The following is a 26,833-nucleotide window of genomic DNA, read 5'->3' as shown; positions in this document are numbered from 1 at the left end:
CCCGGTACTCAGCCCTGTGCCGCCAGTCTCCTGGAAAGCTGGTACAAGACTGCGGAGCCAATTTCTTTGAAACCTCAAAGCTCTTCCATCAGAGGCGAGTGCACAGTGGGCCTCGCTGCCTGCTGAATGAATGCGTTAGGTTAGCAAGGCTTCTTCAAGTCTCTTCCAGGCTCGGAAGCTCAGTGTTTCATGCTGTCCTGGGTGTGGGCTGAAGCAAAGGAGCCCAGGGCTGGGGGCAGGAGGGGGCTCAATGAACACTGACCAGCCCGCACCATCTAACAGAGAGATGCGGTTGAGGCCACGGGAAGGACGTGTTCACACACCGAGTACCCATGAACTTGTCTGCAGGTCCGGTCCTGCTCCGAGCCTCCCGTGCAAGGCTGGGATGAGGCTCACAGAAGATAAGGATGTCCGTGAACCATTAAGTTCCATGGAAAACTCATGGAGGAATCTGTACTTTATTGCAACTCAGCCTCCGGGGACGGTCCCAGGAGTCCTCGGCCTCAAAGCCCTCCGTCCACCCTTGCTCCCCGCAGCTGCCACCATTCCTCTCGTCCGCTTAAAGCAAGACAAGATGGAAGAGTGTTGTAGCGAGGACCCTGGGACTATTCAGGCCTTAAATCCTTGCTCCTTTACTCACTAGACCTGAGATACTGGGAAGAGACTTGACGTCTCAGAGCTTTGGTTTCCTCATCTCCAAAAAACTCTTGCCTCAAGCGTTGTTGCGAGGGTTTAATGCAACAATACCCACAATACGAGGGAGCAGGGACCAAGTTGCCACATCTCACACTGCCTGTACCCCACAAGCCATCTCTGGACCCTCTCTGCTCCAGAACTGCTCCTGCCAAGGTCACTATTGATCTCTGCGTTGCTGAGTCCAGTGAGCAATGTTCCGTCGTTATCTGATGGATTCTTCACCTCAATGGACACACTACTCCCCCATTCTTGAAACACACTCTTGTTTTCATGACTCCACACTCTTCTTCAGCTGTGCCTTCTCCTTTGCGGCATTACCACTTCTTTCTATGGGTGTCCTTTTGGGGTTTGTCATAGACTTCTCCTCTTGTGTCGTACTCTCTCCGGGAGACAATCCCATGGCTTTGATTACTTCTTAGTTGCTGTTGGTTCCAAACTCTCCACCTCCAATCCCAATCTTTCTCCTGGGATTGACTCTGTGACGGCACTCTGCCCTCCAGACCTGTGCTCTGGGTGTCTCATGGACAGGTCAGCAAGACCATCATGAGATGGTTCTCTTCTCCAGCCAAATTCACTCTTCCCCCTGTGTTCTCTTTCCCCATGAATGCCACCCCTTCCTCCCAGAACTGGGGCTCATCCTTGACTCTGTCCTCTCTCTGTACCCTAATCCCCATTATTTCTTCTCTAAACTCCAAAACATCTCTCTTGGTCTCCTAACCTCCAGTTTTCTCTTCCAGTCTATCCCCCTCCCCCAAATTGGATGTTCTAACTAAAATACAAATTCACATTCCTCCAGTAGGCCATATTTCATCTCACCTTTTCATATTTCATGCTCTCCCTTTGGCCATGAGTACTTTCTTCTTCTTGTCTCTTGAAAAACAAAAACAAAAAAGGGAACAGCCACTCATTTTCATCACGGAAGCCTGAGTCCCTGCCATCAGAATCATCTTCCTGACACTTCTGACTGGGTAGGAGGCATCCTTGCTATGTGCTCCCCAATTCACCTATCCAACAAATAGTAATTGAACATCTGCTATGTGCCAGACTCTCTTCTAGGTCCTGGGGATACAGTACTGAATGGGATGATAAAGTCCTTGGCCCCAGGGGCTTATATTCAAGTGGGGATGGAACACAAAAAACCTAACTTCAGATGGCCATGAGAATTACGAAGCAAAATAAAGGGCAGAGTGTGCTGGACAGAACCAGGGAGTGGGCGAGTAAGGAGTCTGGAGGCAAAGTTTGGTTGCCAGAGTCTCTGGGCCTTGGTGACCACAGCAATGAGTCGAAGTTTTGTTCTAAGATGGAAATTCATTGGAGAGTTTGGTGCAGGGACGTGCCAAGATTAGATTTATATTTTCAAAATATCACTTTGGCTGCTGTGTAGAAATCAGACTGCGAAGGGGAGACCAGCCTCCTCCCCCTCGTTCTCCAACTCTTCCGCGCGCAACGCTCCTCCCTCCCGTCGGACCCCTTAGTGCTGGGGCTTGTGGCATGAGCTCGAGCTCTCCAGGGCCCGTGCAGTACACACAGCTGCAGTGACTCGTACCAGGGGTTGCTTTGTCCGTGGCTCAGCCCACTAGGGTAGGGACCGCTGTGTCCCGGTGCCCCGCCCCGTCCCGGGAGGCTCTGGGTTCCCCGTTTCCGCCCTCCCACGGCGCCCCATCCCCCTCCGACACCCCCCGAGTCCCCGGCCCCGCCCCACCCCCAGAGGCTGTCTAATCCTCCGCCCCGCCCCACCCCGCAGCGTTCCCTGCGGCGCGGGGTCCCGGACCCCGTTCCATCCCGGGCGGACCCCGCCGTGGCTGGCGCCGGCTCCTTGCTCAATGGGAGCTTGTCGAATGGCTACAGAATGGATACATTTACACGAATGATACAGACTTTCTCCACACCCCACGTGGATGGAGAGTTTAAAGATTTTATCCCCCGCGCCCGGGGGCTCGGTGGGCTCAGCGTCCGCCTTCGGCTCAGGTCCGGATCCCCGGGCTGTGAGGTCGAGCGCCGCACCCGCTCCCTGCTCGGCGGGGCCCGCTCCTCCCTCTGCCCCACCCCGCTGTTCTCTCTCCGGGAGCCTCAGAGGCCATTCCTACTATTAACAAGAACGAACGCAGAGAGGGGAGAGCGAGTCCGACCGCGCGACACCCACCACGCCTACCGCCGAGGCGAACGGGGAGCCCCGCGCCGCCCGCACTGCGGAGAGGCCGGGCGAGGACACCGCCCAGCCCAGCCCGAGCCCAGCCCGCGAGCAGCCCCGCCACGCGCCGCGCAGCCCCTCCACGCGCAGCCCCTCCACGCGCAGCCGCGGGCGGAGTCTCGAATCGCGGGGGGGAGGGGGGACGGGACGCCGGCCCCTTCCGCACGCCTATTGGTCGTCCTGGGGACCGACTACTCTCGCTGACCAGCCGTAGTCCAGGTGCGGCGCAAGCGTCGTCTGGAGCCTATGCGAACGAGGGCGCGGACGGCGAGAAGTGCGCATGCGCCTGGGCGTCCAGCGGCCGTAACGGGCGGGGCCGGGGGCTTCCCGCCGGGGAGGCGCCCGTCGAGGCGGCGCTGCGTCCGCGAGCGTGCTCCTCCGGGGGCCTCGGGGCAGGGAACGTTCAGTGCTCGGAAGCTGCCTCGCTGGGAACCCCCGTCTCAGCTCCTCCTACCCCGTGCTGTGGGCCGGCCGCGCCCTGACCCGCCCTGCGGCTGCTGAATTATTAAAGGCCGGGCCGCCCGACGCCGTCCGCGGGCTGCGCGCCTCCCCCGCCGGCCCTCCGGTCTGCCCCCGGTAGCCCGCTGGTAGAGCCGGCCAGTGACTAGACTGGCACGCGGTGATCCTGGTCCTCGCGAGTGCTCGGCGGGGAGCGCCGCGGCACTGACCCAGTGACCGGGAGCCCTGCGCGCAGGCGAGGAGGGCGCCTCCGCAGGGCGCCGCGGGCCGAGCCCTGGCGTGAGGCCGGGTGGCTGCAGCGGCGTGAGACTGGCCGTGCCTGACCACGGTCTGCTCAGGAGCCTGCAGCGGACTCCCGGGCCCGCGGGAGGCCGGCGGACTGCGGCAGAACCTTGCGGCGACGTGACTTTCGCTCTACCGAGCGGAGAAGAGAAGTTTAGGAAGGAGACCAGTCGGAAGGCTGGGAGAGGGGCGCTCGAGCCTGTCTAGGTAGCTGGTGAGGACTGGGTGCGTTGGAGGAGGGAAAGGATAAAACCAGGATGATTCCCAACGTGCCTCCGGGTGAATAGAGGTGCTGTTGATTGAGATGGGGACAGGCGCCCGGGGTGGGATTCAGGGTTCATCTGTGGCCGCCGCGAGTCTGAGGCGTTCACTGGACATCCCGACAGATGTGTCAAGTTGGAGGTCAGAGAGGGATCAGGGAGAAGAGTTCCACGTGGGCAGGCAGATGGTATTTCATTTTTTTTTTTTAATTTTAAGATTTTATTTGACAGAGAGACACACACACACACAGAGCACAAGCAGGTGGAGTGGGAGAGGTAGAAGCAGACTCCCCGCGGAGCAGGGAGCCCTATGTGGGGCTCAATCCCAGAACCCTGGGATCATGACTGGGCAGAAGGCAGACGCTTAACAACTGAGCTGCCCAGGCGCCCCAGGGCAGATAGTATTTAAACCAGGGGTTTGGGTAGTGCTATTTGCAGATGGAAACTAGAGGAGGACCAAGGGGAAACCCCGGGGTTCTCCAGCATTGAACGATCCAGCTGAGTTGTGGGAGCTGGCAAAGGAAACCAAAAGGGTAGAGAGGAAAAGTAGGGGTATGATGTCTTCAAAGACAGGAAAGGGCAAAATTGAAGAGAAAAGATGCTTAAATGTTTCTCAGAAGTCAAGTGACATGCAGGCAGAGAAGTGGCCATTGGGTCTGATACCTTCTTGGTTACTGAAGGCTTTTTCAAGGGTAATGCCTGGGGAGAGCTGGGGATGGGGCCTGATGGGAGTGTTCTGAGAAGAGCAGGAAAGGCAGAGAGAAAACATTTTGCTCCGAAAAGGAGCAGAGATCTAGATAGCTGGAAATAAATGTCTTGAGAGAGTTTTCTTAACCACGAGAGATGCCAGAACAAATTTCCCATGGTGGCAAAGGCTGGTGCAGAAGAGAAGGGGAAAACTGAAATTTTTTGAAGGCCTATTTAGTGTATTAAGAGCTTTACAAACATTCATCTTCACGATGTTTTACGGATCAGGCAGTTGAGGTTAAATAACTTGCCCAAGGCCATGCAGGTAGACGTGGCAGAGCTGAGAGCCACCCAGGTTTCGTGGACTCTTCCCGCCTCACCCCCCAGTGCACAGGCGCACAGCTCCCTATGCAGAAGCACTGGGGCATGCCTTTGCCCCAGCCAGAGTGCCCCTGTCCAGTCGGAGGGCTCTCTCACACTGGGGGTGGGACTTTTTTTTTCCTCTTTGGATGCTGTAAGCAGGAGCCTCTCCCCCAGACAGCCTCAATACCCAGATACCCATGCAGCATAGGAGAGAAGCTCTCCCAGTCCTGAGGGCCAGAGACAAGCAGCAGGAGCTCCCAGAGGTAGGCGGCAAAGGGATACTTCTGGGCATGTTCAGCGGGTTTCTTTTGTGTCAGCCAGCGCGTGGGGTGCTGGGGGTTGTTGGTCCCACCAGCTGGTGCCTGTGCCCCCAGCATTCACCTGGATCTGTTCAGAGGGTCAGGAAGCCCAGGTCAGAGCCCAGTCTCCCGGCTGCCCCCATTGAGGCTGAGGCTGTGGGGGCGAGGACCACGCTCCAGTCGGCGGCCAGACAGGAGGCGCCGCAGTGAAGAACCGGAGCTCAGGTCCCCACAGCTCCGAAGGTGGAGGCTCTCTCGGCCTGGCCGACCCCATGGGCTCCGGGGCACCTAGAGGGGGACACAAAACCGGGCATGAGTGTGGCTTAGCCTAAAGCTCCCGGCTTTCCTGGGTATCTTCCCAGACTCCCCTAAATCCTACCTGCTTAAACCCATGGGCCCCATTCCCACTGGGGTCTGGGGCCTTCTTGGACATCTGGAAGAAACGAGAGACCAAGCCTCGGCCTGGCCAGCTGCTCTTAAGGTCCCCGAGGGAGTGGGCAGGTGCAGGGCCGGAGGGCAGGGGGACCTTTTGAAAAGTGGGCACGGGGCGCCGTTTCTCAGCTGAGCGGGCGCGTAGCAGCTTGGGTGAAGGGCAGCGGGCTAGACGGAAGAGGCAGGCTTCAGAGCAGAGCCCTGGAGAGAGAGAAGGAAGGGAGGTGCACGGAGGGCCAGGCAGCACTCCCCTAACCCACCCTCTGGGTGCCCAGCACATGCCTGACCTGTATCTGCAGAGGAAAGGGAGGCGGCCTCTTCCTCGAGCACTTTGGTATAAAGGTCCCTGAAGTCAGCTGTGGGGGGAGGCAGGGAGTGGAAATGCGGGTCGACAGGTCCTCCCGGGAGAGACTCAACCCCCCAGGAGCCTCCCCAGCCCCACACCCCACCCTCAACCCAAACGTCACGTCTGCCCATGTCTGCCGGAAACCCGATGGCGCAGCCCAGCAAGACGGGGACTAAGGCGGTCTCATGGTGGCCGCATCGCCCCCACCTCGGCCCCCTAGAAGAGCACGAGGCCAGGGCTGAAATGCTGTCGGGTCCCCTCATTCCTCAGGCACTCCAGCACCTGGGCTGAGGGGCTGCTCCTGTGCCCAGGGAGCAGGTGGGCGGCCTGGGAGAGGGTGGGTAATGGGGACCGGCTGGGAGCTGTGGAAGCTTCTTCCTCTTTCTGCCGCTCAGCTGCTGACGGTGTGGTTTTAGAAGGGGAACGCTCAGAAGTGTCTCCTGCGGGAGTGAACTCAGCCCTTCTTGGGGCTGTCCTAAGCCCTGCAGGCACCACCAGCCCTCTAACTCCCCGGTCTGCCCTCGGGGCTGTGTGTGCAGGGGTGGGGCGTGCTCACCGGTGTCGCTGGAGGTGGTGATGCCTGGGTCACTGTGGGACCGCGGCAGCAGCAGCAGCGGGGGCGGCGGGAGAGCCGGATGGGGAGGCCGGTGCCCAGGCGGCGGTGGTGTGAGGGAACCTGAGCTGTCGCTGAAGCGGCGAGCAGGGGCGCGGGCGGGAGGGGCCGCGGTGGGCCGGCCGCCTCCGGGGCCGCCTCCCCGGGGGACCCGCCGCCGCAGCTCCGGGAAGCAGGGTCCCACCCAGGGCGGCCAGCCCTCCAGCCGGTGGCAGCTGCGGGCAGCCGCGGGGGCTCCCAGCGCGGGCGGGGCCTCGGGGGCTGAGCAGGAGTAGGAGCGGGCGGCCCTGGGGGGCCGCCGCGGCAGGGGGCTGTCCTCGAAGGGGCCGCGCAGGCCGCAGTCCAGGCTGAGGCAGTAGCCGGCGCGGCTGCGCTGGATGGAGCGGAAGAGCACGTAGTCGACGGAGCGCACGGAGCCCTGCAGTTCCAGCAGGCACGAGTCCTCCGACGGGCTCGAGCCCCCGGGCAGGTCCCCGATGGCCGACAGCACCAGAGACCCACTGTCCATGGACACTGGGGGCGGCAGGGGGGCGTGTGGGGGCGGCTGTCTGTCCACAGCCCTCCGGAGACCTCAGAGTCCAGCACCCCCCACCGAGCTCTGCCCTCCCAGGCAGCCCAGCCCTTGCCCCCCAGCTCCCCGCTTTTTTTGCTCACCATCCACGATGGAGGCCACGCGCTCGCAGACGCAGGAGCTGTCGTGAAGCTGGGGATCAAAGAGAGTGGCCTGCAGGAAACCCGATGGTCAGGTGGCTGGCCCTACAGCCGGTGCCGCCATCCCCGCCCCCCCCCCCCCCACGCGGTGTGCAGGACAAGGCTCTGAAGACCTAGCGTTCAGGCCAGCTTTGCCACCCTGCACAGGTCAGTTATGGGGGCCCGAGTTTCCACATCTGGAAGAAACGAATAATAGTTCCTGCGCGCCCACCCCCACCCCATCCCAGCTCTAGGGAAAACCAGATGGCGGGTGCCACAAACACCGTGAGGACTACTGTCTTCTTTGTCCAGGGACAGCAGCTCCCTCAGCTTTTCAGGCTCTGTCGCCAGCTCCCCAGGCCACACCGAGCACTATTCTCACCTGGCTGTCTCCTCGTAGCCCCATGACGGCCTCATAGGAAGGAGGACAATCCGTAGGATACAAAGGTACCGGGCTGTCCATGGAGCCGTTGTAGGTGATGCTGGCAGGAAGACGGGGAGGACAAAGCCTGGAAAAGCCCTCCGACTGCACAAACCTCCCCCTGCCCCCAGCAAGCCAGGCTGCAGCCCCTGCCCCCTTGCTTAGTTCCCCTGGCAGGACTCTGCCCGGCCTCACCTCTGCGCATCTGTTTCCGAGCTGCAGGTATACTCCGGGGGGTAGTAGGGCGGAGGGGGCACTGGCGGTATGAATTCCTCTAAGTCCAGCGTGGTGTGAAGGACAGGCGCTGCAGGCACCGATGTACAGCCCAGGGGCCCCAGGGGGCCTGAGACAGAGCGCTCGGGGGCCAGCTGCTGGGACACAAGCGGCTCAGTGGGCCTGGTTTCTGGAAATGCAGCTTCTAGGCTCCCAGATGCCGCCACATTGTCCTGGGCCTGCCCCCCGCCCCCGTGCCCATGCCACAGCCAGCTCCCCTTCTCCCTCCGCCCCGGTTATCTAGAAAGTCTTCCACTTCCGCCTGCCCCCAGAATCGCCACCTGTTCTCTGTCCCCACTAGAACACCAACCCTCTATCCTTGGCCCTATCTGGGATCTTCTGGACTCCACCCGATCTGCAGTCCCATTGTATAATGTCCACTCTCTGGGCTGCCTGGCATCACAGATTTCTCCCACTCCCCGCCCTTCCCCTCCCCATCCTTCCTCGAACCCCCCCTACATGTCCCTACACCAGACGTGCCTAATAAACGACCCACAGCACCCCGTGCTCAGAAGCCAGCCCAGTAGCCGCCTTCCCCTCAAGCCCAGTCGCAGCACACACACGCACCAGCCCCGCATCACACCTGCTTGGCTGTGACCCTGGCCCGCCTCTCACCGTGTGCACAAGGTCCAGGGAGAAGATCTGGACGCAGCACACGACGGCAGAGAGGGTACAGGTGACGGCACCACAAATGGTGAGCCCACAGACACTGAACAGCAGGTTCTGAAAGCGAGAGGGGAGGCAGGGTGTGAGCGGGCCCTGGGGAGGGGTGCATCCCCCAAGTTCTGGACCTGTGAGGACTCCAGAAGGGGAGGCAAAGGTGAAAACCAGAAGGATGGGGTCAGGGGGAGAAAGGAATGGGTGAATTGGGGAGGGCGCACTCACCTTGAGGGCTCCTCGGGCTTCGTCACAGGTGGAGTTAGGGGCGACTTTCAACTCCTGCCCTGACTCTGGACAGGGCCGGAGTAGGGGGACAGAGGGGCAGCACACACAGACCTTTCCTTCCTGAGCGGCAGGGGGGAGGGCGCAGTCAGGACAAACCCAGGCGTCCCGCACACCACCCGGTCTCCCCGCCCGCCCTCCTCAGGCTCACCATGGAGCAGTCTTGGAAGTCTCGGGCTAGCTGGGCATTCTTGCAGGAGAGCACAGAGCCGGCCATGCTGAGCATGACACAGAGCACCGAAAGCAGGGAGAAGAAGGAGATCTGGGGGAAGCAGGGGCACATTCAGGGCTGGGGCCTGGGAAGGGGGTACCTGTGCCGCGGATGGGACCACCCCTCACACACAGTTATGCCCGGCTGGCAGGAACTGCACGGCCCGTTCCCTCCCTTCTTGGGGGCATGTGCCGGAGCTGGGCACCTGCCTCCCCGGGGGCACCAGACCCTAACACCTACCACTAAAGTGAACGGCCGCTTCCAAGACACAACGCCAACCACCCCGGAGAACGCCAGCTGGGGACAGAGTGGGCACAGGCTCAGCCTGGCAAGGGGGAGGCACATGAGTGAGCCCCTCACCACAGGGTGTGCCCAGCCCTGTAAGAAGACAGCCACCCCGAAGAGGGAGGAGAGGCCGGCATTTGCATCAGCCGCTAGTGTGTATCGCAGGGGCCCCAGGAACCTGCCCCCTCCCCCACCCCCCGCCAGGACTGTGCACCCAACTCACCGAGAACCCAGCCCAAGATGGGCAGGACCTCTTGATGCTCTCGGTGGTGGTGACAGAGGAGGCCACCATGCTGAAGGTGACCACCAGGACACCCAGGAGCACCTGGGCTAGCCCCAGCATGAGCAGGGCCTGCAGCCAGGGTCGGTGGAGGCGAAGGTGGGTAAGGCCCCGGGTGCTGGGTCGGCTGGTCAGCGAGCGGCTGGAGTCACTGGGCGACGGCATCATGCCTGCTGCCCGGTTGCCGGCGCCTCGCTCGGCCTCCCCCGGCGCTTGGGAGCATCTCAGAGGCGCCCAAGGCCCCGTCCTCCCTCCTCTCCACTCTCTTTGCTCTAGAGCCCACCAACGGGATGGGTCCCCTGGGGCATGGCCCAGGGCCTCTAGCTGGGCGGGGGCCCAAGGGAGGGGCGTCGCGGGGGGGTCGCGGGGGGCTCCCTCCCCACCGCGGGCACCGGACGGGCACCGTGCCCGGGACGGCGATGAGGACGCGGGGGCGCCGGCTCATCGCATCTCCCTGGAGAACGGGGGCGCCGAGAAGGGCAGGTCCAGGCGTGAGGAGAAGCCGCGGTCGGGAACCCGGGGGAAGGGCGGGGAGGGTAAAGGCGAGGAGGGTGGGAAGAAGAGGGGAGGGGTCCTGGGGTCTGAGACAGTCCGGCGGGGAGAAGCCGGGGCGCTGCCGGCTGCGGGGCCGCCCTCCCCGCTCCGCCCCAACACGCTGCGCTCCCCAGCCTGGGCGGCAGCAGGTCCGGCCCGGCGGCGGGGGCGGGGCGGGGGCGGGACTGCGCGGTGCACCCCGGGAGCCGGCGTCGGCCCGCAGGCCCGGTGCAGGGGGGCGGGCGGCGGGGCCGGAGTGGGGCGGGGCTGCGAACGGCTGCCCGGGAGCTGGCGTCCGCCCGTGAGCCCGGTGCCAGGGGGCGGGCGGGGGGGGGGCAGGAGTGGGGCAGGGGGAGCCGGCGTGCGCCCTCGGGCCGGGTGCAGGGGGGCGGGCGCGGGGCAGGAGTAGGGCGGGGCTACACGGGCCGGGAGCAGGGCGGGCCCGCGGGCCGGGTTAAGGCGGGTGGGGGGGGGTCTCCGCGGGCCTTCCGGGGTCCCGGGTGCGACCCCAGCCCCGCCCAGCCTCTGGGGCCCCGGGCCCGCGCCCCGCCCTTCAGCAGCCCCTGAGGGCCCCGCAGCCCTGCTCGCCGCGGCCCGCCCCCTCCGGGGTCACGTTCTGCTTCCGCCCCCGTCTCCGCCACGCTCCCTTCTCTCTTCCAGCGCCCTCGCTCCCAATAAAGACCCCGGAAACGGGGACTGGTTCCAGTTCCTCTTCTCTTTATTTAAATAACCGAAGCACAGCCTTGGCACAGCGGAGGGGAGCCGGGTGGGGGGTGTAAGGGCTGGCAGTAGTGTGGCCTAATCGGGGGGTGGCGGGGGAAGCGAGACGGGGTTAGTGGCTCCCCGCACCCCGAAGTCAGGGTCAGCAGTCGTGGCTGCGGGCTTGGGGGCACCAGAGAGGAGACCCCAAGTCGTGACGTCTCACCGAGTCCCGGAGACGTCCAGGACGGGGTGGGGGTGGGGGGGCGGGGGTCACGGGGCTCTGAAGGCATTCTCGGCAGCCCCAGCGGCTGCGTTGGCGGCGGCGGTGCGCACGGCGGGGTTGGAGAAGACCCCGGCCGCGAACTCCTGCTGAGCCTTCTGGAAGCTGGCCCCGGTGCGGCGGTACAAGGAGTGGATCTGCAGGAGACGGCAGGGATGACCCCACCCTCCCAGAGCTGGCTCCAGGCCGGGCGCCGCGCCCTCCTGGGCCTCCAGAGTGCCCCTCCCAGGCCCCCGGGGCCCATGACCTTGGCGCAGCCCCTCACCCGCTTGAGCATCACGATCCCCAGCACCGCGACGCCGGTGAAAAACAGGGCCACCAGCAGCATGAGCGCGGCCGCTGCCTTGTTGGCGTTCAGCACCACCAGCGCCGAGATCCAGCCACTGCCAGAGGGGACAGCGCCGGCTGTCAAGAGGGGCGCCCCCCCACCCCACGTCGGTCCTCCCAGCCTCTCCGAGGTCAGCAAGCGGGCCCCATCCTACCCAACCCACCAGGGTTCCCCCCACCCCCTGACCGTCAGTCTGGCACTTTCCAAGCACAACAATCCCACACCTGATCCACTCTCTTCAAAGTTTAATTCCTGTTTCCCCGCAGTTTTCCTACCTCTCCAGGCCCCTCCAAGACATCCTCAGTCCAAACAGACCTCTCTGTGGAGGAGGCCCCACCCCCTCTTCAGAAGCGCTCTTGGGCGCTTCCTCCAGGAAGCCCGCTCTGATTGACCACGGGTACTTTTCCTCCCCCACACCTAGGCTATGGAGAATTCTGACTGGGTAGGTCCTGTCTCTTGCGTTCAACAAGCACCTTCTGGGGATCAAAACCACATTTCCTTCTTCTGAGCAACTCCTACCCCAGGACATTGTGCTGACTCGGTCTAGAGGAACGAGGGGAGGGATGGGGGGGGCTGGAGGGCAGCCTCACAGACCTGAACCCCCAACCTGGGATGCCAATGGCCTGGAGAACAAAGAGCACATCCTGGACGAAGAAAATGAAGAAGAAAACGAAGAAATTGAATGAACTGTCACTCCTGCGGGCAGGAAAAGCCGGGAGAGTGGGAGAAGAGTCAGGGCCGGAGCAGGAGCCCCGGGGCCCATCCCAGGTTCTCCGCCAGCCCCGCCCCTCAGCTTACCGGAAGGCCTTATACATGGGGCGGTACCAGCACATGAAGGAGCAGGGAGTGAAAAGGAGGACCCAGAGGATGGAGAGTCCAAAGCCCGAGCCATTGCTGGTCTCCACACAGAAGCTGGCCAGGCAGGCAAGAAAATTCAGGAGAAGCGCCAACGTGCTGCCTGAGGGATGGACGCACAGGACAGTGAGCGCGGCCAGCAATCACAAAACCCTCACCCGACGCTGCAGAGTACGGAAGAGAAGCTTCTGCCTCCACAGAATCCTCCACTCAGCCGCGGAGACAGAGCCCTATCGCACACGATCACCTCTGCAAAGACATTTAGAAAGGGGGAAAGGACAAGACCGTATGTTTTCTAGAAGGTGGAAGAACACGTTCTAAATAGTATGAAAGGAGGCACCCAGGAAAATTCCTGGAGAAACTAGCCTTCAACTCAAAAGAGCAGAGATGAGGGGCGCCTGGGTGTCTTGGTGGGTTGGAGCACCCCCCTCTGCCTTCGGCTCGGGTCATGATCTCAGGGTCCTGGGATCGAGCCCCGCATCGGGCTCCCTGCTCAGCGGGGAGCCTGCTTCCTCCTCTCTCTCTGCCTGCCTGTCTGCCTACTTGTGATCTCTGTCTGTCAAATAAATAAATAAAATCTTAAAAAAAAAAAAAAAGAGCAGAGATGAAATTCTGAATTCTAGGCCAGTCGGCTTGAGGGCAGGAAAGATAAGGTTACTTCCTTTACTGTTCCTCTAAAACAGGCTTCTCACTACTCACACATCCAGAGGTAGTACATGGTAGACACGGTCTTCTGAAATTCTTGGGGGATCTCCATGGAGATGTCCTGGAAAAAGCAGGGCTGGACCGGGCAAAAAGAAGGTAGAGGGGGCCAATTGTTCTGTCGAGCTATAAGGCGGAGAGAGAGCAGGAGGACCTGAGACATGAGGCAGAGGCCCACCAAGGAACCGCCTTCCCTTCCACCCCAGGTTCTCTCTCCATTCTCCAACGCGGGTCCGAGGAGCCGCGGGACGGAAGCAAAGCCGGTGCTGCCGGTGTTCACTGCTACTTACAACTGCTAAGCACTATGCCCAGCCCTCTGCAGGGATGACCTTATTTAACTGCCACAAAGTCCTGTCAAACAGGTACAAACATTACCTTTGTTTTATAAGTAAGGAAACCAAAGCACTCAAGATCAAGGAACTTATCTAAGAGCTCATGCGCAGTAAATAATAGCGCCCAAATTCACATTCGGCAATGTGGCTCCAGAGCCCACATTCTTAGGGTTATTTTGCTCCTTCAAAAGTGTCGGGGCACCCGGGGGGGCTCCGTTGGTTAAAGGACTGCCTTCGGTTCAGGGCATGATCCCGGAGTCAGGGGATCGAGTCCTGCATTGGGCTTCCGGCTCAGCGGGGAGTCTGCTTCTCCCTCTGATGCTCCCCCTTCATGTTCTTCCTCTCTCAAATAAATAAGTAAAATATCTTTTAATAAGTATCGAATGGGGGCGCCTGGGTGGCTCAGTCATTAAGCATCTGCCTTCAGCTCGGGTCATGGTCTCGGGGTCCTGGGATCGAGCCCCACGTTGGGCTCTCTGCTCAGCAGGGAATCGGCTTCTCCCTCTCCCCCTCCCCCTGCTTGTGTTCCCTCTCTCCCTGTGTCTCTCTCTGTCAATGAATAAATAAGATCTTTGAGAAAAAAGAGTGTCAAATGCCTCGCCATCCTCCTCAGTGCCCCCACCCCAGAACCCGCTTACCAGCGGTGCCCCCCAGCGCGGCGTGCTGCAGTTCCCGCTCCCTCCGGTCCAACTCCTCTGCCTTCCGGTTGAGCTCCTCCTGCTTCTTCAGCAGCTCAGCAGTGGCTGCCGCAGCCGAAGCCTGCCCAGGACCCCAGCGGGAGACATGAGTCCTGGGCGCAGACCAGCTCCCCACACCTCCACTCCCATCTCGGCCCCCTATTTACCTGGGTGCTGTAGGAGCCGTAATTTTTGGGTTCTGTAGGGCTGAGCTTTCTCGAGGATTGCAACGAGGGAGCCGAGGGTGGAGGCAATGGGGCAGGGGCAGGAGGCTCATAGGCGGGTGGGGGCTGTTGATTTTGGAAAAGACTTTAGGGACCACCTAGTCCCTTCCAATGCAGGTGTCTAGAGCCTGCTTGAGGACCTTGAGATCCTGAACCCGTTCCCCAGGCTCCCCGCCAAGAGAGCGAAACCTCTGGCGGAGAACTAGCTCTTCTCTAAGCTGCGGCAGCCCTCATCAGCCCCCACATCCTTTCCCTTGACCAGGACTCAAGGCACTCACCCACCAAACCGCCCCTTTCACTTTTTAAAGCTCTTAGAATTTTCTATTCTGTGGGACAAACAGGTCTGGTCCTCCTCATTTCTTCCCTCCAAATGCACCCCTAAGCATAACTGGTTTTTCCCTCAACTCCTACCAGCCCCATTCTGTATTTTCCTCGGAGAAGCCGCCCCAGACACAAGCCTTGGTCCAGGCGTTGCCAGTCTCCAAGTCCTCCTAGGACGGAGGCTTAGAGCTCAAACGGGATCGTTCGCCCTCGTGTCCCCAGAAGGGTTAGGCAAGCCAAGGCAGACTGGCCTCTCTCCCGGGGCTAAGACCGTTTGCATGCAGAGAAGTGCCCTGTACCCGAAGGAGCGGGCTTACAGGCGCATCCTCCCCTTCCCTGCCATCCTGTGCCGCCCAGAGCCTCACCTCGCGGGTCTCAAAAGGGTTGTAGACGTCAAGGGTGGCATACTGCGGGCTGGGTCGGTGCTGGATCACAGCTGGGTCCTGTGGGCAGAGCTGGGCTCAGCTGGCACCTGGTGCCTCTGGGGGAACTCGCTGGGGCCTCTTCCGACGCCTGTGGCTGCGAACACTGCACGTCGGAGGCCACGCTGCTGTCCCAACGCCAGCCCCCAATCCCTCACCCCGCACTGCCAGCACCGGCTCCTTATAGGGGCAGGGCCCGCCCCCCAGGGTGCCTACTGGTCTGGAGTCCCCGTCACCCCCACGTGGCGGCCCTTCCCCAGAACAAACGTCAGGGCCGGGAAGACAAGCGGGCCCGTCCAGAACCGAGCAGAGTCCACCGAGCTAGCCGGAGAAGGCCGGCGCGTCACCTGAAAGGGGTTGTCAAGCTCGCCGGGCCCGGCGAAGGGGTTCCCGCCGTCTCTGCTCTGAGCCATGTTTGCAACTGCGGCCTGGGCCGCCCCTGCCCTCCACGCCCCTGCGCGGCGGCGGCGGCTCCCTGCGCTCCTCGCGGTCCACCCGCTCGGCTGCGCACGGATTGGCCGCGAAGGCCGGAAGGGCCCCGAGGATCCCCGCAGCGGCGGCGCGCTGCGCCTGCGCCTCGGCTCCCGGCGGCGACGGGGCGCCCACGTGACCCAGGGCCCGCCTCCCCGCCCACCGACGAACTACAACTCCCGGCAGGCCCCGCGGCGGGGTCCCGGCCCGCTCCGGCGAGCGGGCCGGCAGGAGCCCCGCGTCCGCCGCCGGCCGCTCTCCTTCCGCGGGCCTCCGGCAGGGCTGGGCTCCCGCCCGGTGGGCGCCGCCGCCGGAACTCCCCCGGCTCAGCTCACCTGTTGGGAGAAGCACCCCCTGCGCCCCCACCCCCCGAATCACCAGACTTCAGCCGCGGGCGCTGGGCTGGTGGGGCGTGGGCCACTCGGAGGATGAGATGGACCCCCTCATCCGCAAGCTCGGGAGGGCTGCCAATCTTCCCATCCCTGCAGCCCGGCGCCCCACACCTCGAACTCAAGGGGTGGGGTCCGATGAAGCACGTCATTTTTATTTCACAAAGACTGTACAAAATTCCTTATAAAACATGGGAGAGGTGCCACCTGGTTACTGCCTCCTGCCCCCATCCAACGTCGCTGTGCGGGGGCAGGGGAGGCCGGGAAGTGTGCGGGATGGAACAGCGTTCTGTACAAGGCTGGGGAGGGCGCAACAGGTACGAGACCTTCCGTATTTACACTATTTCACATATTCACAGGTATACAGGGAGCCAGGAGGAAGGGGCGGGCTCCGGCTCTGTTCTCTTGTATAAAAAAGCACCAGTGTCCTGGACTGGACACCCACTGCTGGAGGAGATGCAGGGGGGCCCAGGGCCTGATCGTCACCGACTGATATCCCGACTGGAGTCCCACAACTTGGTGTTGGGTGGCTCAGCCCGAAGGCGGGCGAAGAAAGGATGCTGAAGAGCTTCACCCAAGGTCAACCGCTTGGCAGGTTCATACTCTAGCATACTTTCAATCAGATCGAAGAGCTGGTGGTGTTCCTCTGCCTCTGAGGTCAGATACCGCTGGTGGTGGAGGGCAGGAAAAAGGTGAGGCACGATGCCCTACAAGGAAGTGCTGCCTTTCCCTTCAAGGCCCTCGCATCCAACCTCCGAGGACACGGTCACGAATACTGCCTTCCCACGAGCACACCGTGACCAGCATTTCTGACGTCACCGCTCCGCATACCTTCCCACCTGCACCATCCCTTCCTTCAAACTCCCGGAGAGTTCTACCTGCGCATCCTGGTCAACTTCGTGCTGCTCTCTAGCTTCTCACCAACATGCAAGCTCTTCAAAGGGAGTTTCCTTTCCTGTCTGACCTCAAGGAGCCAGGACATGGCTTTGGTCTCCGGTTGGCTCAAGAAAGACCTGGCTGTCTAACCTCCTTCCCTTCACAAAACCACTCCCTCTTCTCTCTCCTACTGACCAAAGGTGTCTTCTTTCAGCTTCCCCCCTTCCTTCCTAACAACACTGCTCACGAGGGGCCGCGCAGAGGCAAAGCCCCGGGAAGGGAATGGCCTGTGGGGGGAGGCACCACCTCACCCCGTGGCTCACCCGCAACGGTTTGCAGTTTTCTCGAACATAGCGCCCAGCTGACGTGTTCTCATCCCAGTCCAGGCGACCCCGGTAGAAATACTTCTGCTTCCTACAGAGGAAGGGAAGGTTGAGGGTCAGGAGTCTCCTTCTGTTGTGGGATACTGCCCTTAATCCCCCATCTGAGTCGCTGGGGCGGAGGGGGGAGGGGGAGGTTTCAAAGAAAACAGAAAATGATGTGAAACAGAGCGATTTTGTGGAGAAAAAGGAAGAGTTTAAAATCCCCTGCCCCACCCCGCAAGGTTCACCTTGTCTTTCGGATCATCCGGGAAGGGATGGGCCCCAAGATCCTTTCCATCATGGCTAGATGCTCTCTGTTGTCATGGGTCTGGGAAACAAAGAACCGAGCGTGGCACTGGGAACCGGCTGCTGAGGGCCAGCTTCCAGACAGCGGGGTGGAGGGAGCAGACAAGACCAGGTCGGAGACCGCTGGGGGGCTACAGAAGGTGCCCTCCACTCACCTGGAACAGTGTGAAGCCAACGTAGTACTCGAAGATGATGCAGCCTATGCTCCACACGTCACAAGGCTGCGACCAGCCCAGCTCTGGGTGGGGACAGGAGGGACAAGGTGTTAGGGTGATTAGGGGGCCCTCCCCTCCCCACCACCCACGCTCCCATACTTGGACAAGCATGGTCCCCCACTCGCCCCGCTCACCGAGGATGACCTCCGGTGCCCGGTAATGGCGAGTGGAGACGATGGTGCTGTGATGCTCGTGGTCAAAGGTGGCGCTGCCGAAGTCCACCACCCGCACCGCTGTGCTCTTCACGCTGCGCTCATCTCGCTTCTAGGAGCAGAGCAGGAAGGGGTTGGACCCCAGCCACCTCCGACCAAGACTCTTACCTCAATTCTCTAAAGTGCTTTCAGATCTGAAAGAAGCACCTTGACCTCCTGCTTGCTCCCGTACGCACTGAGAACCCGCTTTACAGCTTCCCCCGTGTCCCGCAGGGAATTGAGAAAAGGCAGAGCACGAGGGGATGATGGTGACGCAGCGCGCAGCCCCTGTGCGTCTGACTTTTCCCGAGTGACTGGTATACAGGGTTTCTGAAAATAGGTCAAGAGAACTGAGCTTCCCTCACAGAGAAGAAAGTCTAAACCGAGAATCTTAGAAGCATCTGAACTCTACTGGAAGGTTAGCAGAGGTCCTCCTCCCAAGTTTTCCTCCAACTTAAGTCTTCGACTTCTCCCTTTCAACCTACTCTGCTACTCTGGTTTCCCCGGCGCCAGACACGGAGAGAACATGGGAGGAAGCAGAGGGGAGGGAACGGGGCTAGGAGAAAGAAGTGGCACGCTGCCGGCCCCGCTCACCTTCTCTAGATTGTAGGTGAGCTCATAGTCTGAATTCACAAACAGAATATTTTCAGGCTTGAGGTCCGTATGGGTCAGCTTGTTGTCATGGAGGACTGCAGGGGAGAAGGCCAGGTCAAGGTTGGTCCAGGCGGCCAGGGCTGAGCGGCACCCGCGATCCCAAGTCTGACCAAGAGGCCCAGGGCTGCTCGGCGCTCCCGGCTCCACCTCCAGGTGAGATGCCTGCTCTAAGACACCCTGCACTCCTCGGCTAAGACCCGAACGTAACCCTCAACTGACGCACACGGGTCTGCCACGCGCGCTGTTTCTGTCTTCTGACGTACGTGCCTGACATCCTGTGAATTCAACTCTGTAAAACCGCTTAGTCGTGAAAACCCCAGAGGAACCAAGTACTTGTCTGGATTCCCCACCGGGCCCCTCGGTCGCACTAGTCCCTGCTGCCACCTGCTCTGCTGGAAACGGAGAGCACCTCAGTGAGGACAAGCATAAACCTCTAGCGGGGGAAGTCTCTGTCTCTGTGCTTGCAGCCTGACTGAACACTTTCCCGAGGAAGGGAAATGAGAAAAAAAAAAAAAAAAAAAAGACGGAGTTCAGTGCTTTGATTTCCAAAGCTTTCTGCCCCGGCTCCTGCTCGAAAGGAGCCGGGTAAGGCTCCTCAGGGATGGTGAGGACACGGGTCACGGAGTCAAGTGAGGGAGCTGTCAACGCGACGGTAAGAAAAGTGCAGACAATCAGGTTGACAGGTAAAGGGCTCCGCCAGTGTAAAGGGACACAGAGGAGGTCCCGCAGAGGGAGGGGCTGCCCCAAGTCCGCCCCGGCCCGCCGCACTCACACTGGACGGCCTGGCACAGCTGGAAGGCCATGTGGCGCACTTGGTGGATGGGGTAGGGCAGGTAGTTGTTGTCTTTGAGGAAATCGAAGGTGCTAAGGCCCAGAAGCTCGAAAGAGATGCACATGTGGCCATGGTAGTCAAACCAGTCGAACATCTGCACACAGAGGCTGAGAAGAGAGACAGGGGAGGGGAGGTCTGTGGAGCTCCCACGCACCCAGCTCCCCTCCGGCAAGGAGGGGCCGCAAAGCTGCTGATTCCACACGCTTATGTGAAACACGCCAGTTCGCACCACTACCAAAACGCAGCTCCGCGGCAGGATGGCCTTGCCAGCAGACCCGAGGAGAGAGATCCTACCTGCCAAACTTCGAACCATTCCTGCATCGTTTTAAATAGTTAAAACTGGCTGAAGAGTGGGGTTCCAGGCTCCAGCGTGGACCCTGAATTGTCAAACTGTCATTCCCAAACCCTGACCCCAGCTCCCACTCCCAGATTCATTGACCACCAGCCACCAGCGGGTCCACGTTCATACTGTCCTCTTGCGTCTTTGCTTCTTGCCTTATTCTACACTTAGCTTACAGAAGTCCATGGACAGAAGCAGTACATACAAAGGTCTGGGGCCTCATCAGCACAGAAAGCTCAAATGATTTTTTGGTAGAAATGTGAATTCCCAGTCCCAGGGCCATTTCCAGGGCACAGCCCCACAGAGGCCATCCTGGGCTAGGCCCAAACTGCAGAGCACTCTGACCACCCCGGGAACAAAGCAAAGGGATTGCAGCATGTCAGACCCTCCCTTCCGGCCCTACCGTTCTGCTAGTCTAAGATGACGAACAAAGAACGGATGGATGAGAAGGTCTAGGACCCCCTGCCGAACCGAGACCGGAGAGGTCCTCCGGTGTAGGAGCGGGGCCTCTCAGACTCCCCATCTACTCCTGTGCTTGCTTACTTCTTGTTGTCAGGGTCCTTCTCGTTGATTTTCTCCAGGACGTTGATTTCAAGTCGCGCTGCTTCCTTGTACTTTTCCACATTCTTAATGATCTTCAGGGCAACTCGAGCCCCACCCCTGTAGGATGGCACAAGAGGCATTTGCTGGGTCGTCAAAAACAACTCAGATGGAATAGGACAGTCCGAGCACTACGAAATCCTACCTCTGGCTTATCAGCAAAAAAGCCCCAGATGACCCTCACTACCTCTATTTTTTTTTTCCTTTTTAAAAAAGATCTTATTTGACAGAGAGAGATCACAAGTAAACAGAGAGGCAGGCAGAGAGAGAGAGAGCGGGAAGCAGGCTCTCTGCTGAGCAGAGAGCCCGCTTGATCCCAGGACCCTGAGATCATGACCTGAGCCAAAGGCAGCGGCTTAACCCACGGAGCCCCCCAGGCGCCCCCCCACTCCCCCTTTATGCCTCGCAGACACGGAGCAGGGAGGAAGGAGCTGTAGCTACCTGCGATGGTCGACACACTGCACAACTCGGCCAAAGGTCCCTTCTCCCAAAGTGCTTACAATTTCATCTGAAATGAAAAAGAGCAGGGTCGGGGAGAGGGAGGGAGAGAAGGTGGGGAATGAGCTGAGTAGGAAGAAGCAGGGATACAGCAACCTGGGGTGAGGAGATGAAGGAAGGGGAACAGATACAGATGGTCACAGGGGAGAACACCCCTGCGTGACTCCCACCACCTTTAACCCAGGGGCCATGAGAGCTGGGAGTGGACAGCAGAGGTCAATTCTCAACAGCAACTCAAACCACCCAGATAAACAACACCACTGAGGAAAGGCAAGAGGCCGTGACTTGGGTTGGCTCGGGACGTTAGGATGGCTATGGGACCATTACAGGCTATAGGATTGTTACGATTTGGCTTGTACATCGCTCTTGTAGCCAGTCCCCGACGTGGTAGATGAGGTGGCCCTCAGCGTCGTCCTCTACACTCTTGGCTCTCCGGCTGCTGTGCTGCTGTCGGGGGGCGGGGGGGGTCGGAGCAAGCCAGGTGTCGGAGCGGGGGCCGGAGGGAGGCGGGGTGGGTGGTGGAGGGGTCACCGGTCACAGGCGCCCAGCCAGGGGGGACAGACGATGATGGGGGACAGTGGAAGGGAACACGTCAGATGCAGTAAGGCGGATTGGGGGGAGAAGAGAGAGCGGCGCACAATCCCAGGTCCCCAAACCCAAAACGGGAACAGGGAGAGGAATGGGCAGAGCAGAGAAGTGGTGTCGTTGCCAGTGTCCCCCACAACCCCATGCTCTACACAACGCCCTTCCAGACAGGCACAGATCTCCCTTTGCCCCCACCCAAGCCCACCTACTGAGGGGGCCACAGAGCCCAGAGCTTGTGGGGAAAAAGGCTATTCACAAGCAAGGTCCCCACGAGAGCAGAAGCCTCTGGGACACAGGAGCCACTCTCCCACAGTCAGCCCAGCATGGCAAGGCGGGCACTGGGGTTCACAAACGCTCTGTGCCCATCCAGGGCCAGAGCAGGTCCAGGGCCCTCCAAGAGCTGGAGGGCTTCCAAGAGAGGCGACAGACTCGGCACCCACGCCAGCGTTCATGCCCCCACACTCGGCCAAGAACTTACCAGGGTCCTAGAGGGCTGAAGAGGAGTGGGGAGAGGAGGGGCCCAGGCCAGCACTCACCGAAGACGAGCGGCTGAAAGTCCGGCTGCGCCGCCTCCGCCGCCGGTGTTTCCTGCGGCTGCTGCGCTGGCTGCGGTAGCTGCTGTCCTCTCGGTGGTACTCGTACGAATGCCGGTAGTCGGGCTCACAGTAGGCCTCTCCCCGGTCCCGGCTGCAACCGTTGCGCCGATAGCTGCCGTAGTAGCGCCGGTCGTAGAGCCTCCGGTCCGAGGAGCGATCGTCGTAACTGCTGGGGGACAACACACAGCCACTAGCTGCGCCGGCTCTGGCCACAGTCCTCACATGGGACGGAACAAGCCCTGCCTTGACAGGACAAGTGGCGATACCAGAAAACCTGCCTCGGCCACTCTGAGGACCAAGGACCAGAGACGGAAGAGGAGGACCCCGCAGCGCCATGTCACCCAGACCTCTGGACAGACTCTGACAGAACTATCGCTTCTGGGGGCCTCCCCTCCGTTCCCCTACAACGAATGGAGCAAAGAGCCATTTCTGTCCGAACATCCGGTTCTGCTCCAAACTGCCCCTCCCCTGCCCCTCCTACAGAACACGCTGCTGTTACTGAAACCACACAGACCTGACTTTGTCTTTTCTGTTAGGTCAGTAGCTCCCTCTAGACCCTCGCCTTCTGTGTGTGCCTCCTTTCCCTCGGCCCGAGACACTTCTCCCGTGTCCTTCAGACGAGCTTAGATGGCATGTTCTTGAGGAAACTTCCCTGAATTACTCATCCTGCCCTGCTCCCATCAAACCTGCTGGACGCTTCCTCAGCCCCTACGATCTACTTCCTCTACACAGACACACACAGAGCACAACTGGCCGCCTCCGGTAAGTCTCGAATATCACGTTATCCAACTGCTCAGTGTGTAACCGTGAAATCTTCGTTTAATAAACGAGTGAGTGACCCTGAGCCCGAGGTTCCCCTCCTGAAACCTCACCTCCGGGAACGGACATGGTAGCTGTCTTCCCGCCGGCGCCGCCGTGTCCGGTCACTGCTACTGGACCAGGAGCGGCTTCTTCGTCTCTTATGTTTTCGGCTCCGATAGTGCTCATGGTAACTGCCCCGGCTGCCTCGCTCTGAGGAATGGTACCTTCGGGGATGAGGCATCTGGAAGGGAAGGAAAAACAGAAATAGTGGGGAAAAGCTCTGCATTTTCAGGATTCTGCTCCGAGGCCTGGCTGTTCCAGAGACGCTGAGCTGCCTTGAGCCCTTTTACTCCTTTTACAACCTACAGCTTCCTCGGCCTTCCTGTGCTCGTAACTTCTCCTGAGCGGAGTGTGGTCTGGATCGTCTGCGAATGCTGGTGGGAGACTCCAGGAGCGCCCACCCCCCACCCCAGCCAGCCCCTTCATCTCATTGTTCCCACTGACTCTCCTCAAACGAGGCTCCAGGAAGAACTTCAGGTCTGGGCCCCAGCTCATTAGAGGGGAGGCTGTGCAACTGATGGAGACGGCCAGCTTGTCCTTGGCTGGCAGCTACACTACATCTGTGCCACTCCACGCTTCCTCACAGCTCGACAGAGTAGCATCTTAGGATACATCGTCGTGAAAAATGTTCTACAGTTATTAGGACCGGATCTCTGTCTTCCCAAGCAGGCCACGCGGCACTCTGTGGGCAGGAACGCAGTTGACCAGGCTTCTGCAGATAGCGATGTCCACCAAATACAAGGAAGTTCCTCCGAAAGTTCCAAGGGCTTTCGGTCTGACCTCTTGAACTGCCCTCATCACCTCTCACATCACTGGCCAGCTCCCCCTTAGAAGTTTGTAATAGCGGAGGCCCCAGGCTGCAGTCGGCTCCCCAGGCTCCCCATCTGGCTCCTCCCCCTCGTGTTTAGGAATTACTGAATAACCGTGTTTAATTAGCATCAGGCCTCCTTCCAGCTCGTTACTGGAACTGAAGGACCACCGTGCACAAGCGCTTTTGTCCTTAAAGGAAAGAACCACGGACAAATCACCCTCACCACCCGGAAGATGAGGACAGGAGAACAAAATACCATTACACACACCCAGGGACGCAAGTCTTGGGGGGCCATGAGGTGTGCAAAGGCTTAATGACTCCAACATCTGGCTTTCATTCCGGGCGCTACGGCCCGACCTAACACCGAGGAGGGGGACACCGGATCCGGCAGCGAAGGTGCGGGCGCAGGGCTGCGGGTACGCCCACCTGGCGGGGCGCCGCCTCGTAACCGTCCCGCCGCACAACACAGCGCGCCGAAGTTCCTCACAGCCGCCCCCCACCCCGAGGCGGCTGCACTTGACCTTTCCCAACTCCACGCCTCCCCACCCTCCTTTCCCACTCGGAAAACCCGGGACGACTCCCCGAGTCCAACTCTGCCTGCGCCCCCAGCCCGGGTCCAACTTTGGGGCTGCGCCCCCTTCCGTCTCTGGAGCCCCTCCCATCCCCGCTCCGTCGCCCCCTCCGACTCCCGCCCCTCCCGCGCTCCCTCAGGGCCCGCGGGTCCACTCGGGGCAGGCCGGTCTCGCCCCTCCCCTCCCCTCTCCTCACCCCCGCCGCCCCGCAGGGCTCTCCCCGCCTCGTCTCCCCGCGCCCCGCGGCCGGGCCCCCAACCCCACTCTGCCCCCGCCCGCTCCGCGGTCGCCATCTTCCCGCGCGGCCCCGCGGCCCGCAAGCCCGCGCGCTCACCGTTCTGGCGGCGAGGCCCGTGCGCTTGTCCCACAGGAAGTCCGTGATGGCGGCGGCACTGCGGCCGGAGTCCCGGCACCCCCGCGGCGACGAAGTGCGGCTCCACCCCCCCGACCCGAGACCCGGGGACCTCCCGCCTCGTTCCCGGGCTCCGCTCCAGTCCCGCCCGCCCCGGCTCCGTCCCCGCCCCCAGGGTCCTCTCGGCGCCGCTCGCACCGCCCCCGCCCGGGGCCCGATCCCAGCTCGGTCTCCCGCTCTGGCCTCTCCGATCCGCCGCCGCCACCGCGAGCGCGCACGCACGCACGCACGCACGACACACGCACGCACGCACGCACGCACTACCTCCCCGCGACCCCGGGGCCCCGCCCCCAGGGCGGCGCGCACGCCGCCGCGTCCTCGCGTAGCTGGCGGGCGCGGCCGTGGGAGCGCCGGGGCGGGGCTCGGGGGCGGGGATCGGGGCGGGGCTCGGGGCGGGGCTCGGGAGATCCTGCGGGCCCGCGGCCCTGGGGCCTGGCTTCCCTCTCCGTCCTGGGTGCGTGCCCTGGTCGGGACCCTGTGCGGCTGACTCCGCGCGCCGTGCGGGCTGGAGAGGAACCCGGACGTTGTGGTGTAGGGGGCGCCGGCGCTCCGCACACTTTTTGAAGCTTGGTGTGAGGTCTGACTCTCCCGCCGAGTCTGCAGATACCCAGTCCTCAGAGCCGTCGGGCCACCTAACCGCAGCACAGGGGCTCCCCACTTTTGCCCTGGACAAGGGGGATGCCCATGAGAATCGGGGTGCAGCCGTGGAGGAGAGGCTGAGAGACGGAGGGACGGAGAAGCAGGTGCTGGGAGGGCAAGTCTCGCGTCCGCTCTTAGCCCCCAACTCACAGGTCGCACACGAGGGTACGCGAGTGGTTAACCAGCTGAACTGAAAAAGGAAAAAAAGGAAAGAGAAGGAGACCTTGACACAAACTGGACGCAGAAACAGCCCCAAACGGAAAAGAAAGCCTAGCTCGCGGGGCGCCTTGGGGGCCCGGTCGTTGGGTGTGGCCTTCGGGTCAGGTCGTGACCCCAGGGTCCTGCGATCCAGCCCCGCATTGGGCTCCCTGCTCGGCCGGAGGCCTGCTTCCCCCTCTCCCACTCCCCCTGCTTGTGCTCCCTCTCTCGCTGGGTCTCTGTCAAATGAATGAATACAATCTTACAAAAGAAAGCGGGCATAGCTCGAGTATGACTCCGTGGAAGTCGGGACTTACCGGAGGGGACAGGGATGGGGGATAGTCAGATGCGATGCGATGAGTTAGCCAGAAGTGGTTTAGGGAAGGTTCCCGAAAATAAGAGAGGAAGCGTAAAGAAGGGGCTGACGGGACAGACTGGAGGGTCCCTTCCTCTTCCGCTAACACCCTCCCAGACCGTCCGTGCGCGCAGCAGGGACTGACTGCGTGTCCGGCAGGTGCCTGGCCCCTGTTCTTCAGAGCCCTCGGGTGCAGTGGGAGAGAAAGCCTCGTGGCCACCGCCATCGGGCGTGCTGTAGGAAGCCTAGACCAGACCCCGGCTGGGAAAAGGAGACTTGGCAACGTGTTTCTGGGTTTCCTAGAGGAATGCCCCGGGAGCCAGCCGTCAGGAGGAGCTGGACAGGAATGCCCCGCAGAAGAGTATTTGCAGAGGGCTGAGGGCAAGGCAGAGCACAGCATTTCAGCACGACCGACCGGAGGCCCGGCTTCCCAGGAGCGCCATCAAAGCGAGGGGAGGAATTCGAGATGTTTAGGAGCTTCTAGCTCTTGTGTCTGTATGCGGGCATGGGCGAGACGGGCTTTGTGGCTGGGACCCGGGTATTCATCTTTGTGTCCTCAGCGTCCACCCCGTGACGGGTAGGGTTACTCTTGGTGAAGGCTGGCGCGTGGACCTCGGAAATGAAACACTAGGGGGAGGGGGGTGGAGGAGACGGAAAGAAAGGAATATGCCTGGGAGAGTGCTGAGAAAGAAGGTGAAATGCCCGAAGTCCGTGAGTAAGAGCGGCCATTCCCGCCTCTTCCACTGGTCCCCAATGCCTCGCCCGGGGACCTTCAACTACCTTCCGGTTTTCCCGCCACTCGGGCGGCTCCGCCTCCTTGGCGCTTATTGGCTAAAACCCCACGGACGCTAGGCCACGCCCCCTCCGTGACTTTGGCTCGCGTTTCCCCGCCGCCTCCTCCTCCTCCTCCTGCGCTTCGAGCTGCGCCCCCGCCTGCCAGGCCACGCCCACGCCCACGCCGGA

General features: G+C 61.3%; 2 protein-coding genes and 1 long non-coding RNA gene across 17 annotated transcripts; 1 reads left to right on the top strand and 2 right to left on the bottom strand.

Annotated features, from left to right (window-relative positions):
• Window positions 1-4,084: 4,084 nt before the first annotated feature.
• On the bottom strand, window positions 4,085-10,447 carry ENTREP3 (endosomal transmembrane epsin interactor 3). 9 transcript variants are annotated; one of them, XM_082703583.1, is made up of 12 exons: window positions 9,674-10,447; window positions 9,406-9,490; window positions 9,106-9,216; window positions 8,898-9,017; window positions 8,628-8,735; window positions 7,935-8,107; window positions 7,701-7,827; window positions 7,283-7,352; window positions 6,572-7,141; window positions 5,957-6,025; window positions 5,617-5,870; window positions 4,085-5,525 (listed from the first exon to the last, which is right to left on the bottom strand). In XM_082703583.1, the coding sequence occupies exons 3-12, from the start codon at window positions 9,178-9,180 to the stop codon at window positions 5,352-5,354; spliced, it is 1,740 nt and encodes a 579-aa protein (XP_082559709.1). In that variant the 5' UTR covers window positions 9,181-9,216; window positions 9,406-9,490; window positions 9,674-10,447; the 3' UTR covers window positions 4,085-5,351. The 9 variants fall into 9 exon arrangements, with proteins under 9 accessions (XP_082559709.1, XP_082559710.1, XP_082559711.1 ...); XM_082703584.1 differs by having other exon boundaries at window positions 7,701-7,800; XM_082703585.1 differs by having other exon boundaries at window positions 5,617-5,837; window positions 7,701-7,800.
• LOC309850158 lies at window positions 6,032-8,526 on the top strand. The gene is made up of 2 exons (XR_014304117.1): window positions 6,032-6,333; window positions 7,631-8,526. It is a non-coding gene; the product is annotated as an uncharacterized lncRNA (long non-coding RNA).
• A 517-nt stretch (window positions 10,448-10,964) lies between the features above and the next one.
• On the bottom strand, window positions 10,965-24,911 carry LOC309850118 (dual specificity protein kinase CLK2). Of its 7 annotated transcripts, XM_082703609.1 has the most exons (20): window positions 24,601-24,897; window positions 22,895-23,064; window positions 21,963-22,191; window positions 21,201-21,288; window positions 20,785-20,851; window positions 20,287-20,403; window positions 19,344-19,510; window positions 18,512-18,606; window positions 17,861-17,990; window positions 17,667-17,749; window positions 17,454-17,533; window positions 17,167-17,257; window positions 15,051-15,128; window positions 14,308-14,430; window positions 14,102-14,222; window positions 13,129-13,257; window positions 12,373-12,532; window positions 12,169-12,270; window positions 11,512-11,629; window positions 10,965-11,383 (listed from the first exon to the last, which is right to left on the bottom strand). In XM_082703609.1, exons 2-20 carry the CDS (start codon window positions 23,062-23,064, stop codon window positions 11,237-11,239), a joined length of 2,295 nt encoding a protein of 764 aa, XP_082559735.1. In that variant the 5' UTR covers window positions 24,601-24,897; the 3' UTR covers window positions 10,965-11,236. The 7 variants fall into 7 exon arrangements, with proteins under 7 accessions (XP_082559735.1, XP_082559733.1, XP_082559729.1 ...); XM_082703603.1 differs by lacking the exons at window positions 10,965-11,383; window positions 11,512-11,629; window positions 12,169-12,270; ... (3 more) ...; window positions 14,308-14,430; window positions 15,051-15,128 and adding an exon at window positions 16,102-16,635 and having other exon boundaries at window positions 24,601-24,911; XM_082703605.1 differs by lacking the exons at window positions 10,965-11,383; window positions 11,512-11,629; window positions 12,169-12,270; ... (3 more) ...; window positions 14,308-14,430; window positions 15,051-15,128 and adding an exon at window positions 16,102-16,635 and having other exon boundaries at window positions 21,201-21,285; window positions 24,601-24,911.
• Between the last annotated feature and the right edge of the window lie 1,922 nt (window positions 24,912-26,833).

This window comes from Mustela nivalis (assembly GCF_964662115.1).
Source record: "Mustela nivalis genome assembly, chromosome: 16".
Lineage (NCBI taxonomy): Eukaryota > Metazoa > Chordata > Mammalia > Carnivora > Mustelidae > Mustela > Mustela nivalis.
The sequence above is the reverse complement of the archived record's forward strand: the minus strand, read 5'-3'. Positions and strand labels throughout refer to the sequence as shown.